General features: G+C 45.1%; 1 protein-coding gene across 12 annotated transcripts in view; it reads right to left on the minus strand.

Annotated features, from left to right (window-relative positions):
* The window catches only part of TNS1 (tensin 1), a 673,270-nt gene that overhangs the window by 47,465 nt on the left and 607,970 nt on the right, over positions 1-17,835 (minus strand). For 8 of the 12 annotated variants that reach the window (XR_012245040.1, XM_073634389.1, XM_073634393.1 and 5 more), the window contains one exon: positions 8,884-8,913. The exons of the other annotated variants lie outside the window; for them this stretch is intronic. Coding sequence is in view for 7 of the 8 variants with exons in the window: in XM_073634389.1 (XP_073490490.1) it covers positions 8,884-8,913 (30 nt within the window). In the remaining variant the exon portion in view is untranslated. The remainder of the gene's footprint in view (positions 1-8,883; positions 8,914-17,835) is intronic. 12 annotated transcript variants of the gene reach the window in all.

A 17,835-nucleotide genomic window follows, 5' to 3' on the forward strand; every position in this document is an offset into this window, starting at 1 on the left:
CCTGCAGCTGGTTACCGCAGGTAATAATGTTTCAATCGGACTCCAAGATACGGGATCCACGGATGTCCTAGCTCTTTCAGGATCGAGGAGCCATGAGGATGTGGTCCCAAAGAAAGCCACAGTTATCACAGGGGTTGGAGGAGTCATCCCTGTGTTACCAACAGCTTGTGTTGCTCTGCTCAGAGGATCAAAAAGCAAAGTGAGAGAAGTAGGCATAGCAGATGCCAGTAATGTACTATCGGGTACTGACCGGGTGCAGTTGGTAGCCCGCTATGAGCCAAATTCATCCCCCCTGAAACCTGCATCTCCACCTGAAGCCCCGGATTCACGTAAAGTACTGTTGGGTGACTCAGTGCACGTTGGGAACTCTGGGGAGGGTCAGGGGACTAGTGACTGTGTGCCAGGTCCTGGCCCTAATGGGTTTCTGGAGCCAAGGCCCAGAGAGGAAACTAAAGTCACAATGAACTCTGAAATTGATAATGTTTTGTGTGATGTAAAAAGTCATGATCTGTGCTGTGCAGATATTCCCTCTGCTGCAGTTGTGACTCCCGGGGCCCACCGGGCTGCCCCGAACTGGTCACTGCCCACTGCTACAGAGGGACTGTCTGTGAAAGGGCCCAATCCAACTGGGTCGGACCCTTGTGAACTTGGTGAAGCAGGCCTGAGGTCCCCTCACACCGTTGTCTCCCTGGTGTCTGTGGCAGATCGCTCTGAGTCCCCTGAGGCTGTTAAAAATGACATCAGCCTGGAAGAGTACAGAGGTCTGGCTGACGGATTGCCAGTTGGGGATGGCGGGATGAGGGTGTATGGGGAACAGGACTGTGACTCTGTAACCACATGTAAAGAAAAGGAATGTTTTGAAGTACCTGCTGAAAAGGCCAATTGTGTTTCAGTAGATCCTGGTACGGACAAGCAAGGTGTGCTTGTAACCTTATGTGAGGAAAAGTCTTCTGTAGTCTGCTCCTCTGCCATCACAGCTACCAGTACTTCCATTGTGGATTCTGGGCTGTGCATCACAGAGGAAAGACCACAGAGTGAGGGGGCAAATCTGATCCAATCTGACTCTACTCCCTTGGCAGTTGTGGCTGACAGCACTGAGTTCTTAGGGGATGATACATTTGTTGCCAGCCCAGAAGAACTCAGGTGTTGTGCCAACAGATGCTCTGCTGAGGATGGAGTAGGAGTATGGGATGTGGGTCAAAGGACAACCCCCGGTGGAATTCAGTCTTCTGTGATCTTCTCCTCTGTCACCACAGTTGCGAGTACTGCTATTGCGGATTCATTGCTGTGTGTCACTGAGGGAATATTACAGGGTGACAGGGCAAATTTGGCCCCATCAGGGCTTACCATCTCAGCAGCTGCAGCTGACAACACCGGGTACTTTCTGGCTGATAAGTCTGATGTTAGCCCAGAGGAACTGAGGTGTTGTGCTGGCAGGCCTTCTGCTGAGGAGGACAGAGTAGGAGAGTATGACACGGGTCAGAGCATGACCCCTGGCAGAATAAAGTCTTTCGTGGCTTTATCCTTTGTCCACACAGCTATGAGTATCATAATTGAGGATTCATTGCTGTGTGTCACTGAGGGAATATTACAGGGTGACAGGGCAAATTTGGCCCCATCAGGGCCTACCATCTCAGCAGCTGCAGCTGACAACACCGGGTACTTTCTGGCTGATAAGTCTGATGTTAGCCCAGAGGAACTGAGGTGTTGTGCTGGCAGGCCTTCTGCTGAGGAGGACAGAGTAGGAGAGTGTGACACGGGCCAGAGGATGACCCCTGGCAGAATAAAGTGTTTTGTGGCTTCATCCTCTGTCCCCACAGCTATGCGTACCATGATTGAGGATTCGTTGCTGTGCATAACAGGGGAAGAACCACAGGATTATGGGGGAAAACTGACCCCATCTGAATCTGCTCTCTCAGAGGCTGCAGCTGATGGCACTGCGTTCCTACAGGCTGATATGTTTGGTGTCAGCGTAGAGGAATTCAGGGGTTGTGCTGGCAGGCCTTCTGTTGAGGCAGAACGAGAAAAAGTGTGGGAGACAGGCCAAAGAGTGGAGGCCCTGGTACCCAGGTTATGGAACCAGGCCCAGATCACCCAGGGACGGCCTTATGCCAGGCTCAAACATCTGGGTGTGGTAGCTCATAGAGTACTACCAGATGGCCAGGGCCAATGGCTGAGAATGCTGACAACACACAATGACAAATTTGCCTGTACCCTTTCAGTAGGTAGTCAGTGGCCAGTGGATGAAGTGGATCCGCAGGGCAATCTACTGGCCAATCCTGATCCAGACCCGTTAGGATCAGTCAGAGAGGGGTGCGGTCGCCCTCTCCTATCTGCAAAGGGACAGGCTGAAATGTCGGTGGTGCCAAGCTTCAGTTGGGGGAACCTTCACCCCCCATCTTAGGGAATCTTCCATGCAGACGCGTTAGCTGACCCGTTTAGGCTCAGCTGTGCGTCATCTGGAAGGGGGAGATGTGACGAAAATATAAGCGTAGGATAGTTTTGCCTTAACTAGATGTGGTGTGATCTGTAGTAGTGTAATTGTAGATGTAGTTTAATTCTGGGTTATTAGAAATATAGTATTCTATGTCAGTCATGCACATATGTTCTTTCATTAGCATTTGAAAAGGACAGATTTTTTCTAGGATCAATGTGACACCTAGATGCCAATAAAAGTTCCCATTAGAGTAAACATAGATTGCCAGCTTCCTGAGGCTCAAAGAAATCTGCTAGTCATCTTGGCCACACGGATCTGCAGGGGGCATTCACAAGGCTCCGGACAGTCTGTAAGCTTTGATTAAAATCAAGAGATCTAAGGAACCATTTTTATCTCTCATAAAAGCTAAAATATTAACGGCAGAGAGATGAAAATAATTCCTTGTGATCGTACACCTGATGGGTTACGTTTACATGTGACTCTGTATGTTTAGCAGGTGTGGAATCCTGGAGAACCACACAAAACCGTTATATGGCGCCTGATTGCGGCAGGCAGGCAGTGATTGGTACTGTTGCGATCGGCATGATGCGCTGGTATCGGAAATCCTATTCATGACCCAGCAATCAGCGCCGTTCTGGGCCAATTTGACTCTGGACATTTCAGAACACAAAACATTTGTGGGCTGAGACAGGAACACCCCCCCAGGGTTGATTGGCCAAGGGCTAAAGTCCAGCCCGCATCCATATTTCAATAAATTGGGTAGCCTGAGATATGGACATTGTTCTTCCACGAAGCCAGTTCGAAACTGGGGAGTTCCCACATGTTCCAGTATGCTTCTACTAACGGAAAGATTTACTTGGTAAAGTTTATTTCTGTTTTTATCCCTTTTTATTTTCATAGCAAATTGCCAATTGTGTGTCTTTCTGCAATTTTTGTATCTTTTTTGGTAAATCTTTTTTCTTTGTATATCTGATATGCACTGCCCACTTTCGGGATATTAAATGATAAAATTAATAAGTGACTTCTGTGTACTAAGCTAGGACTCATATCTCTGGAGAGGTTGTTGTATTTTAGTGCCTAAGTACTCGGTTTAAGTTACGTACCAATCGGTATGCAATTGCACTGTGTGTTGGCAGATTGCATGCAGATTGTAAGCTAACAGATCTTCCAGACGGAGATCTGTGTGTGTGGTGGCTCAGCAGACCAGTCTGCGGACAAACTGTTGGGTGGTGGCAGGCTATCGTTTATTGTGTGTCTGGTGTGTGGGTGTGGGGACAGTGGGAAGAGTGATTAACACCGGGGTTCAAGCTTGCAGGATAGCTGGAGGAACCCTAGAAGTGTATAGTAATTGCTAGACTGCTCCCCAACCCTTAGAGTGCACCAGATTGTATGTAAGATTTGTATCTGCCTGTGTGTGGTCAGCTAGCTGGATTGGAGTGGAGTCTCCCTCTAGTGGTGGCCAAAGGTAGTGTAGGCTGTGAAAGTACTGCAGCCAGTCTTACATGCGCAGTATAAGTTCCCCCTTATTCCCTTAGTTCCTCATATACCCCGGTCACGGAACGCACGTCGCGGTTAGTTAGTCGCCGTTGGGGTGTGAATTCGTGACAGACCCTACAAGAACATCAGAGCTGTCCTGTTTCTGTGCAAACTTTCCATGCTGAACTACAGGTGCAGGTTCCATTCTGGACTACAGAATGTTTAGTGTCTAGGTCAGCTTTGCTCAACCTTTTCAACACAGAGGAACCCTTGAAATAAATATTCGATCTTGGGGAACCCCTGCTAAAAATGTCTATATCTACAACTCATGATACATTAGTGTGATGGCCATTGGGAAGAATTGCTCCCTTACAGAAAGCTAAAAAGAACAATGGTGTGAGAGGGAATTTATCTGAGAGGCAGAAATTGCCAATTGCTCAAGGAACCCCTAGAAACCTCTGGAGGAACTCTAAGGTTCCATGGTTGAGAAACCCGGGTCTAGGGCAACCTTTCTTAACCAGGGTTCCTCCAGACATTGCTAGGTCTTCCTTGAGAAATTAATTAAGCAATTTTTACCTCTCAGATAAGAAACTACGGACATCAATGATCTTTTTAGCTATCTGTAAGGGGGGATGCTTCTCACTGACCACAAAGGTAAAGAGCATTCATCCCACTGACCATCATGCTAATGTAATTAAAACTGTTGATTTCGTAATTATCAGTGGTGGTTCACCGAGACCAGAAACTTTTTTTTAAGGGTTCCTCCATGTTAAAAAGGTTGAGAAAGGCTGGTCTATGTTTTAAAATTGTGGAATAAAAGGGTTCGTGTATTTTACCAAAAGACAAATGGGCAGGGCTGACACCGCTCAGTCCACAAGCATTTTGTGTGTTGTCAGCCCACAACAGGAGCTGAGTGCATTTCTGGCAGATCAACAGGTATTTTCTTGTACCCTCTATGGATCGGAATTCACTCCCATGGATCTGTATTTTATGTATGGATTCATATTTTCTAACTCACATACCTGTCTTACATCCCTCCCTCCCCCCATTGGTATTTCACCCCATGGAAACGTATTTTACCCTTATGGATTAGTATTCTACCCTGTTGATTGATATTTTACTCCAAGGATTGGCTTTCTACCCCACAGGTCAGTATTTTACCCCATGGACACGTATTCTACCTCCTATATTGGTATTCTACCCCCGGGATTGATAATTAACTCAGTGATCAGTATTTTACCCAATGGAATGGAATTCTACCCCATGGATCTTGGTATATTACCTATGGGTTGCTGTTTTACCCTGTGGGGGTCGGTATTTTACTCCATGGATTAGTATTCTACCCCCTGTATTGAAATTTTACCCCACAGGTTGGTATTTTACCCCATGGATCGGTATTGTACCTTCTGGATTGATATTCTATCCCATGGATCGGTATTCTACTGCCTGGATCAATATTTTACCTTATAGATAAGTATTCTACTCCCTGGATCGATATTTTCCCCACAGGTCAGTATTTTACCTCATTGATCGGTATTCTTCCTTCTGGATTGATATTTTATCCCACAGGTCGGTATTTTACCCCATGGATTGTTATTCTACCTCCTGGATCAATATTTGACCCCACAGGTCAGTATTATACCCCATGGATAAGTATTCCACCTCCTATATTGCTATTTTACCCCCTGGATTGGTAATTACCCACTGACCAGTATTTTACCCAATGGATTGGAATTCTACCCCATGGATCGGTCTTTTACCCCAAGGATTAAAATTTTACGCATGGATTTGAGTTTTACCTTTATGGATCAGTAAAATACAGACTTCACAGGTCGGTCTTTTGCCCATGGATTGGTATTCTACCCCCCTCGATCAGTATTCTACCTACTAAATTGATATTTTACCCCACAGGTTGGTATTTTACCCCATGGATCAGTAATTTACCTCCTGGATTGATATTTTACCTCATGGGTCAGTATTCTACTCCCTGGTTCAATAATTACCCCACAGGTCAGTACTTTACCAAATAGATTGGTATTCTACCTCCTGGATTGATATTTTACCCCACAGGTAGGCATTTTACCCCATGGATCAGTATTGTACCTCCCTTACTGATATTTTACCCCATGAATCAGTATTCTACTCCCTGGTTCAATATTTTACCCCACAGGTCGGCACTTTACCAAATGAATTGGTATTCTACTTCCTGGATTGATATTTTACCGCATGAATCAGTATTTTACTCCCTTGATCGATATTTTACCACACAGGTTGAGATTTTACCTTACGGGTCGGTATTCAACCTCCTGGATTGATATGTTACCCCACAGGTTGGTATTTTACCTGCTGGATTGATATTTTATCTCACAGGTAGGTATTTCACCCTATGGATTGGTATTGTAAACCCTGAATTGGTATTGTACCTCCTGGATTGATTTTTTTACCCCATGGATCAGTATTGTACTGCCTGGATTGATATTTTATCCCACAGGTAGGTATTTAACCCTATAGATCAGTATTGTACCTCCTGGGTTGATATTTTACCCCATGGATCTGTATTGTACCTCCTGGATTGATATTTTACCCCATGGATCTGTATTGTACCTCCTGGATTGATCTTTTATCCCATGGATCGGTATTGTAACTCCTGAATTGATCTTTTACCCCACCTATGAACCACATTTGTTGATTTTGCATTTCAGTTTCCGATCATTTGAAAACCAGAGAAAAATTTGAAAGAATTGTTGGCAGATTGCTGTGAACGGTTTAAAAGGGAAAAAAAAAAAACTGTCTAGAGTTACTCTTCAACAATCCCTGACATAACCAGCCTATAATTCTGTACATATCCCCATAAATACATCTAACAGAGGGCAGGCAGCTGTGTTTTATGATCCTGCACCTTCCACCCCCTCCATAGTACACGTCTAGAACAATGACCTACAGGACAGACAATGCCTCTTCTGAGACTCTTATAAGGAAAGATTGGCTGTCGGTGATGCTCGGTGACGGCTCGTCTCTATCCAGGCTAACGTCAGCTTTTCACAATCTATTTTTAATACCTTGCGACTAATAGCCATGATTTCACTGTACTGTGTTCTGCTCATGTTTAAATATCCCAGACGTGGTCTGTTTACATGCCATGCTTTAGCCAAGCCATAACTCCCTGTATAATGTCCAAATTTGGGAATGTATATCCTAGCCGCTTGATGAATGTGCAAAGCTTGTGTGAATGGTTAGGTGGGGCGTTCAATTTTTTGCTTCTGTAAATTAACAAGTCGCTGTAGTGTAAGGTAAATGAGAGCGCCACACATATCCACCATACACATCATAAAATGTATTCCCAAAAAACAGCCAGCACGTTTCAAGGGTCCAAGAACTCCACCTTCATCAGGGCTCGTAAAGAAAAATGGTGGATTGCTGACAAAAGGTCATGGACTGTAATAATGAGAAGAAAGAATGAAACTGATGGTCCAAAAAGGTGTTGGTTGTGTATGTGGAATACATTTTATGATGGACTGTTGATATTGGTGTGGAGCTCTCATTTCTCTTACACTATCTTTATCTCCTCCGAGAGAGCTGCCCCTGAGCCCTCTACACTACTGATGTCAGAACCAGGATCTGAACCCACAACCTCTGCTGCATCTGGCGGTAGCTCTTCTTGCTGAGCCGCCTGAGATGTTGGACATCCTACCTGATTCCTTGGATAATCTTGCCTTATACCTTGTATCTGGTGGACCTTGAACTCCTTTGTTCCTCCCATGAGCTAGCTTTTTAAGCCATGCCTTTGTACTTGCTGTTTGTTAGATTATTGTGCTGTCTAGAGCCGATGTCTTGCTCCTTTGCATACCTGCAACTGTCCTTCTCTCCACTACCACTCGTTACCAACCTTTGGCTTGTTCCTAACTACACTTCTGCTTGTTCCCAACCTGCAACCCACTTGTTACCCACCTTTGGCTTGTTTACTGACTATGCTTCTGCTTGATCCCAACCTGCTATATCTTAGGACCCTGTAATGTCATCACTGGGTTTCTGTTCTTCTCAATGCAATGCTGGCGTGGTGCTGTGATTTTTCAGGAAGCTATGCACAGCACCCTGCTGGCCTTTCCCACCATCTGCCTACATTACATTTTTTTCTTGTGAGTGCATTTTTATCCAGTTTTCACCATAAAATAAGGGGTATTGCACCAGAGCCTGTGCGCTCTTCTCTTGTGTTTGTAGTTTCCAGTGCCTGCTGGTTGCGAGAGCAGCAAGGATGTGGTGCTATTAAAGATTAAAGTGGTTGTAAACCCTTTACTACCACTTTTACTTACAGGTAAGCCTATAACAAGGCTTACCTGTAGGTACCGTGAATATCTCCTAAACTTGCACCGTTTAGGAGATATCTACTGTATCCCTGTATCCCTACTGACATCATCGGCACATGCGCACTGTCATCGCGGCTCCGACCAATCACAGCACCAGAGCCTGCGAACCTGGAAGTAATTTCGTGAGACATGTCGCCGGTCACAGCGATGTGCAGAGACCACTGCAACAGGTAAGTATTTCATAATGAGCTAGTATGGGATGCATACTAGCTCATTATACTTTTGTCTTGCAGGTTTTTTTATTTTTTTATTTTTTGTTTTTTTAGAGAGTTTACAACTTTAACCCTTTCAAGGCTGATATTATATTGAACTTATGGACCCTCTTCCTGCAGGTCACCTGTGGCGTTAGCGCAAGTACTGGCATGTGTATACATGGGAATGTAATGAAAACAGAATGTTTTTTCTTAGCATGTTGATGGGGGTGGGGGAAAGATTAAAAAAACAGAGAAAGCAAAATATTAGCAGATTAAACTTGTGTTAATCAAAAAAAAAAAAATGTTTAAATCCTCAAGCGATGTAATAATGTAGTTATGAAACAAACGTAACAAGACAAGGTAAAAGTCAGTTGAGCAAACCAAGCCAACTCCTCGCAGTACGGGAACTTACCGTCCTCATATTCAATAAATGTCTCAATCTCTGATGTTGGAAGGAAGAGACAGAACAGGAATTCATACGGGAAGAAGAGAACGGCAACAAACAAGCAATTTCAGAGCGTGTCAGCAGATAGAAGAACATGAAAGTAACATGACCCCGGTGTAGATAAAGCTTCGAACATATCTGACAATCGACATACAAAGGGGAGCTGGAAAACTCTGACATTTAAAGTAATCTTTTCATCGCGCTGACGGCAAGCAATTAGCCTCAGTAAATTTCCACTTACGCCGGGCTCCGGCGCAGAACCAATAATAGACACAGAACGGATGAATACGCTGGCAAAGTTCAGCAACACAAAGCAGCCAATGAGAAGTTGTTATGACAGTAAACTAAAATCGGATTGGTTGCTATGCAATTTGCAAATCAACAACGTGCTGCCTTTGTTGAGCGATCCTAAATTTGGGGATGCTCCTCATCTCTTATCCATCTCTACACCAATTTCCAGGGGTAACCGCATACTGAAATAAAGACAACATCCATAGCAGAACAGGAGAAATGGAGGGGCCTAACGCGTTTCATGCTGCTGTGTACTCAATCATAGCATGCTATGCTTAAAGCAGTTGTATGCCCAAAAAAAAAAACTAAGGCAAAGGCATAATGAGTTAGTATGGACTGCATACTAGCTCATTATGGAAAAATATTTACCTTAGAACGAAGCTCCCAGTCACCGCTGAGGGAGCCAACATGTTCCCTCTGCGCTTCTTCCGGGTTCGCGGCTCCAGCCACTCACAGCGCCGGAGCCCTCCGTTCCGGCAAGTTCCGGCACGATACGCTGGACCTTCACTGCACATGCACCGCTGACGTCGGCGGCTGCATGCAAGGTGAATATCTCCTAAACCGTACAGGAGCCTTATTATAGGCTTACCAGTAGGTAAAAATGACCAAGCGGACCATACAACCGCTTTAAAGCTGTAGTAAACTGCAGTTGAAGAAAAAAAAACAAAATTCCCCGCAAGGCAATGTCATAATGTGCTAGTATGCTTCGCATACTAGCACATTATGAGAGATTTACCTTAAAACTAAGCGCTGTCACAGCTGAGAGGGCTTCCATCATCCCCCGGTCTTCCTTCCGGGATCTCGACCTCCAGCTACACGAGTGGCCCAGAGGGGCAATGACGTCACTGCCGCCATTTGCGGCACGGGCTCTGGAGGTCTGAAGTATGCCAGACCTTCAGAGCACAAGCGCCAGTGACGTCACTGGCTGCATGCACTCTGAATATCTCCTAAACAGTGCAAGTTTAGGAGATATTCACAGTACCTACAAGTAAGTCTATAATAAGGGGTAAGCCTATAATAAGGCTGGGTTCCCACCATCACCGCATCCGGCTCACAGCAGGGGTCCGGTGCGTTCTGGTTAACCGTTTCAGGTCCGATTTCAGCCCAAATTTTGGGCTGAATTTGGACCTGAAATGTACCAAAAGACGGACCCCGCTGCGGAGATATGGGAACGGGCTCCATAGAGAGCGGGTCAAAATCTCCTGCTATTGCGAATTGGATGCAGGGAGCCCACATCCAATCTGCAATGGTGTGAACTCAGCCTAAGGCTTACCTGTAGGTATGAGTGGTATAACAGAGTTTACTATAGTAGATATACTGGAATTTACACTGTGTACTGGTAATGGCGGTGATCAGTGACTTATAGTGGGACTGTGTGCAATCTGGAGCTAACAGACACTGGCTGGGAGGTACACTGACATCAATAGTGACACTAATACAGTGATCAGTGCTAATACTGTACACTCTCACTGTACTAATGACACTGGCTGGGAAGGGGTTAATATCCAGGGGCAATCAAGGGGTTAATTGTGTGCTTTGCAGGGAGATAAAAACAGCTAGATCGCTGTTCCCTGTACACAGAGTTCTGTGTTTTGTGTTGCGATTGGACATCATTGGCTGCAATCAGCTGCCAAACTCGTGCTGTGTCCAATCACAGCACTGGTTGGCAGGGGGCATCTGCAGACCCAGAAGGCAGCAGTCACGTATATATACGCAACTGGGACTGCCCGTGCCACCCCGCCACAATACATTTGTAAGTGGTTAAGTTCACAGCAGTGTGAAACGCGTTAGTTCCGGCCTTATAACTGTTGTGCTGTGGATGTTGTCTTTATCTTTATATCAATGAAATAAAGGAGTTGGTTTGTTTCAGCGAGCGGTTAATTCCTGGAAATCTGTGTATAGTATTGTGGTGGCGAGCCAAACCAGGACTTGAATCATTTAGTGGAAGACTAGCCAGGAACCAACTTGGATAGGTGTTTCATCTTGTGCGTCTTATCAATCTTTGTCTGTGTGCCGCACTGTGCTTTTATTTCAGTTCTTCTCCATCTGCATGGAGTTTGTATGTTTCCTCCATGTGGGGTGCCTCCAGGTGCTCCAGTTTCCTCCACAGTGCAAAAACATATCTACGGGTAACTGCTTAAAAAAATGACCTTACTAATTAAAGCTAGAGACTGCGCTGGACTGGTTCAGATGATTACTGATAGTTGTTAGGTGGTTCCACAGGTAAGTGGTGGTCCTGATCTCCCTTAGGAAGTTTGGGCTGCTACCTTACTGATACGACGGAGCTGTCGCTTCAGGAGAACCAATGCTTGAATGAGAAGGAAGGAGAACCCGGTGTCCAAAAGCAAGCAACCCTCGGTGGGAGATTACAATTGTTTAGTAAAAGCGTAGAAGATTCCTTTACAATAGTGCTCTTAACCTTTCTCTATTGACTGTAGTCGACAGAGGCGTACCTCCAACCTACAACCATGCACAGAGTGGACCCATTCCTTAATCTCGACGCTACAGCCACTGCTTGCTGCCGATTCCCGAAACCTGCTTTGCACGGTTCCTTTGGTCGCAGGTGTCCCTATTAAGATGTATGCGCATTGCAGGCAAGCAGCTTGTTGCAGCGTCACATTGAAATAGCAAATGCAACAACTGACGACGCCTCCCTACATGAGACAAACTCAGCATTATTCTTGCAGGCTTTAGCATAAGGCAAGCGACGATCAGAGCATGCCATGGGTGGGGGGTTTCCAAAACGCATAAAACCGGGCATTGGTCCTAAGGACCTCCCAGAAAAAGACCGATGGAACCAGAACAGAGGGCATTCTGCAGTGACCAATGCCAAGGACAAGTTGGGTGGAGGGACCCAGCAGGCTGCCATTCTTCTGCCAAGCACCACCATCAAGTAATTGCCCACAATCTGTATTGTTCAACAATTACTGCTCAAAAGTTTAATTGATTGTTGGAAGCCTGCAGGACGCTATACTGGACTGTGTCCCATTTTAAGGCAACTTCAGTGGATCTGTTTAGATCTCTGTGTCGTCTCTCATAACTCACCTATTTACATAGGTAGTTGCGAAGTATAGATGCTAGAGAGGGATGGCTGTCTGTAGGTTTACTTCACTAAGATAGAGGATTGCTTGACCTGGGGTTCTTATGTTGCCTCACAATACTTTTCTTAAAAAACATTCCATAGCCACAGGTTTGGAATGGTCATTTTTTCACATGAAATAAATGTTCTTTGGTGATTAAATATCTATTTCTGACAGCATTTAACCCTATGGATCACTATTTACCCCATGGGTTGGCATTCTGCTCTATGGATCAGTATTCTACCCCATGAACTGGTATTCTTCTCCACAGATGAGTATTATATAGATTGTTTTACGTATCAGCATTTAACTCTATGGTTTGGTACTTCACCTCGTAAATAGGTATTTTACCCCATGGGATGTGTAGTCAACCCACTGGACTGGTATGCTACTCTACATAAACAATATGCTACCCTATGAATTGGTGTTCTACCCCCTGAATCTGTATTTTACCCCATTCATTGATATTCTACCAAATGGATTGGTATTTGACTCGATAATTTGGTATTCTACTCCATTGATAAGTATTTCACCCCATGGATTGTAATTCTACCTCATGAATCAGTACTCTGACCCAGGGATCATTATATTTCTGCATGGATCAGTATTTTACCCCACAAATCATTATTATACTCAGTGGATCAATATTTTATCCAATTAATTGTTATTCTAGCCCCTGGATGTGTATTTTACCCCACGGAATGGCATTTTAACCTCAGATCAGTATTCTACCCCATTGATCATTAAGGGCTTAATGTATTGGTATTTTACCCTTACAGGTCAGTATTCATCCCCCATGGATCATTATTTTACTATGTGGATCAGTATTTTTATCCCATTGATGGGTATTCTATCCCCTGGATGTGTATTTTGCCCCACGGAATGGTATTTTAGCCTTACAGATCAGTATTCTAACCCATGGATCATTATGTTATTCAGTGGATCAGTATTATATCACATGGATAGGTATTCTATCCCCTGGATGTGTATTTTGCCCCATGGAATGGTATTTTAGCCTTACAGATCAGTATTCTACCCCATGGATCATTATTGGCTTAATGTATTGGCATTTTAGTCCATTGAATGGTATTTTACCCTTACGGCCCAGTATTCTAACCCATGGATCATTATGTTATTCAGTGGATCAGTATTATATCACATGTATAGGTATTCTATCCCCTGGATGTGTATTTTACCCCATGGGATGGTATTTAACCCTTACAGGTCAGTATGTTTCTACATGGAGCATTATTTTACTCAGTGGATCACTATTTTATCCAATGCATGGGTATTCTATTCCCTGGATGTTTATTTTACCCAGTGGAAAGATATTTAACTCTTATAGATCAGTATTCTACCCCATGAATCATTATTGGCTTAATGTATTGGCGTTTTACCGCATGGAATGGTATTTTACCTTTACAGGTTGGTATTCTACCCCATGGATCATTATTTTACTCAATGTATTGGTTTTTACCGCATGGACTGTTATTCTATCTCCAGATGGGTATTTTACCACATGGATCAGTATTTTACCCCACAAGCAATGTGCTAAATGTCATATGGGGTCATATGTAAAAAAATATATATATATATATTAGTTCACAAATCGGTCCCTTAGTAACTGCCAGCTTTCCTTTTCCTGCCTAGAAATGGGACAGCTGAAGAAACAGAGAATCCAGAAGCTCTAAGTGCTCCTTCTATAAATTCCAGCCAGCCCAGAATCCTTTGCAACATCTGTCATATTTAATTGTCTGAACAGAGCTGAGTATCAACAGCTGGGAAACGTGCACTGGCTGCATCTGCCATGAAAACCAACGAGACCCCCCCCCGGGCCATGTCCTTCCTGCCGATGAGAGCCGAACGAGCCGCGGGAGTCACCTCCCGTTCTACAGCGAAAAACACGCAAGCTGAAAAAGCATTTTTTGATTTCCTGTGAGATTCTCCAGAATCCCTGTAGCCCAGGTGGTTGTCTTCACTTCACTAAAAGCCTCAACCTTTCCGAGCTTTGATTGTCCTACAGCATTCTAACACAGAGGGGTCAGACTTTCCACCACGGGGAGCCAAAGGCCGTCGTGTGAGAAAATATTTGCCAGCGACATCAGTAACGCTTCACTGTTGGCTTAGGGTGACGGAGAAGTGAAAATGCTGCCCATGGCTACCAATCTGACAGATACAAGGAAAATATAAACCCAACGTAATAATGTGACACATAACACTTTCATTTAGTCATGGGTATAGGTTCACCTTATCAACAGTTCATTCATCTCACATGGTCTCCTTTACATATCCTTGTAGAGCAGTGTGGGTTCAAGCACACACAAGATTCACGTGGTTGTGATGTGGTCTCCTGGTCTTCACCTGGCTGCTGTCCCCGGTTTGGATGGGATTCCTCACCTCAGCCCCGGGGGGGGGGAGAGATCATCATCCCTGTCCCGTCTTCCCTTGGATATAGGTTGGGCGTCGCTATTGGACCATTTTTTAAGTTATAGACCCCCCTTTTTTTGAGAGATGGTTCTCTTTTTAAAGGGTATCCTATATTTATAGATATATTATTGATTTAAAGCGGCGTTCCACCCAAAAATGGAACTTCCGCTTTAAGGGAAGGTGACCCCCTTTTTTTGGGGGAGGGGAGCAGATACCCTCCTTTTAGAGGGTTCCAGCTCCCACTTCCTCCTGGCGCACCATAAGGGAGATCACCTATCCCCCCTCCCTCTCGGCAATCTGGGACACGTCACAGGTCCCAGATGATTGCCCGGCCAGTCACGGCGCGGCTCGTGCGTGCGCAGTGGGTGCCCGGCTGTGAAGCCACAGCCGGGCGCCCACCGTTACAATGCCGGCGCCACAGAGAGGAGTGGGAGACGAGCGGGGCTTCGTTCCCCCCGCATTGCTGGACCCCGGGACAGGTAAGTGTCCGATTAATAAAAGTCAGCAGCTGCAGCATTAGTAGCTGCTGACTTTTAATTTTTTTTTTGCTTTAAGCGGAAATCCGCTTTAATTTACTCCTGATGAGTGGCGTGAGCCACGAAACGTGCGTCGCGTACACTTTGAACTGATGCCCAGACAAGTTTGGCTCACTAAGAGCAATTGCTTAGTTTTATTATTATTGGATGAACGATCTATGAAATTGTACTGCTAATCATGTTGAATTTTACTTTGTATAATAATTGTATGTGTATACAAGTGAACTGTTACTTACAGTATATCATGTCTTTTACCAAAAGATTACTGATACTTTTTAACCTGATTTGGAAATAATAAACAAGTTAATGATCAATATAGACTAGATATTTATTCAGTGAAATGTCTCATATAAAGTCCCATTCTTTCCTCTTCCTTTTTAAATTCAAACCCAACTGCCTAGTTGCCCTGGTCACCAGGACAAACCGAGAAAGGGGTGCAATTAGATACAATTTAACCCATCAGGTGCAAAAGAATGGTAAGTTTGTCATGTGGGGATCCCTTGGGTAGTTATCCATAAGTTTTCCTAGCGTTCCCTACCAACACTGTGCCATGAGCCCGGGGGTGCACCTGGTAAACTTTTGCAGACAGGAGAAGCCGATTTGTAGAAAACCTCCAGTCAAAAAACCCAGCACTGTTGACCAGGACAACTAAGTGAACCCAACCTGATTCACTGTTTACAGACAAGCCTGTATCCTACTCAATTCCCAGCAATCAGCTGGGTGACAAGGCCCTGGAGTCTGCTCTTGCTCCACTGTAATTCACCATCCAAGTAACATGCCGCACACGGAAGACATTCACCTCCAGCCAAGGTAATGGCAGCACTGCTCACTTCAACCCAAAGGCATGACCCCAACATGTTTCACCCACAATTGGGCTTAATCATGGAGAGCGTTATAAAGCCTTTTAAGGCATAAGGAGATCGCTATTAAGCCTCGTTGTGGGTGAAACATGTTGGGCGCTTGGCTTTGGGTTGAAGTGAGCAGTACTGTCATTACAATAAACCTTGGCTGGAGGTGAATGTTTTTTGTGAGCCCGTTATTCGGATGGTGGATTACAGTGGAGTAAGAGCGGACTCCATGGCCTTGTCACCCGGCTGATTGCGAGGGAATCAAGGAGGATACAGGGTTGTATGTTGATGAGAGATGGGTTCACCTTGTTGTCCTGGCCAACAGTGCTGGGTTTTTGTTGGAGATTTTTACAAATCAGCTTCTCCTGTGTGCAAAAGTTTACCGGGTGCCCCCTGGGCTGCATGGCGCAGTTTTGGAAGTAAATGCTTTTGGTAGAATGCTACATGACTATACTGATGAATGGCAAATTTACCATTATGTTGCACCTGATGGGTTCAGTTGTCCCTCAAACCTTTTCTCTGTTTGTCCTGGTGACCACTAAAGGCCTTAAAGCAGGCGGTTAAGCCGCAATTTTACCACCTCTACAGACCAACCTAAAACTAAGGCATGCTGGCACACTGGGCTGTACACAAATTTAAAGTCCATGTAGCTTTTGGCTGGTACCGCAGCCGAACAGGACCAATTCAAACAAATGGGACCACGCCACAACCGCTCTTTATTCTTTTTGCCCCCTTCCTCTGATCTAACCTTTCCCATCCTTTCCCCTTCACAGATACATATTTTAGCTCCATCTGACCACCGTTGTTCTATGATTTGTTTGTCCTATAACTGTCCTGGCCACACATGTGCACTAGAGCCCAATAGACTTTTACCAAGGTCAGAAATGACCAGAGGTAGTCCTATAAAAGTCAATGGAGTTGTAATGCACAGGTGTGGCCAGGACAGTTAAGATTTGCACTGCTGGATGTAAACAAACCATAGAATGACGGTGGTCAGATGGACAGATGAAGAATCCATCTGAGGAGAAGGGCATGTTAGCTTAGGTCGGGGGCAAAAAAGATAGGTGATCTTTGTTTTAAACTCTTCTTTTCTTTTCCTGGTTCTTGCAGCAGCATCGGATCCCACTCTGTGCATGATAAGGCACCAAGATAGGTAGTTTGTAGGCAGGTGCAGTCTGCTGTCTCCACTGCAGGTGGCGCTCAACCGCAGCGGAAATGCAGAGGGAGAGAAAGTCATGGGAAACAGGGTTTGTCTGTGGTTTCCCCAGTCACTGGGGCAGCGATTCGATTGGATGCCGGCCGTCTATTTAAGACGCTGGCCCCTGGGTTTGGCATGCTTTATGTGAGTGGGTAGTGTAGGGACAGGTACCCTGTCTGTTAGGGACAGTGTTAGCATTAGGAAAAGGTTCCTAATGAGGAGGGGAAGCAAATGGTCTCATCTCTCTGGATACCTTCCTGATTGGGCGCGAGACGGCCACCCTGCATTCTGTCCCCTCTCAACCGGCGCTGTTGGTTCGGCTGAAACTTACTCCTTCATGTCATTGGAAACTGTGAGTGTTCTCAGCTGGATAGCTGTCTCACCGGGTTATTGTTAACTGTGGCTGCGTTACTTCAATACAAGTTTTATATTGCACCTTACTGTGGGAATTATTGCTGCCGCACCACGCTGCACCCCACTTACAAGCTTATGTTTCCGTGGTGTCGGAGCGCGATCTCACAGAGTTCCACTGCTAAGTG

Source organism: Aquarana catesbeiana, linkage group LG06 (genome assembly GCF_042186555.1).
Source record: "Aquarana catesbeiana isolate 2022-GZ linkage group LG06, ASM4218655v1, whole genome shotgun sequence".
Taxonomy (NCBI): domain Eukaryota; kingdom Metazoa; phylum Chordata; class Amphibia; order Anura; family Ranidae; genus Aquarana; species Aquarana catesbeiana.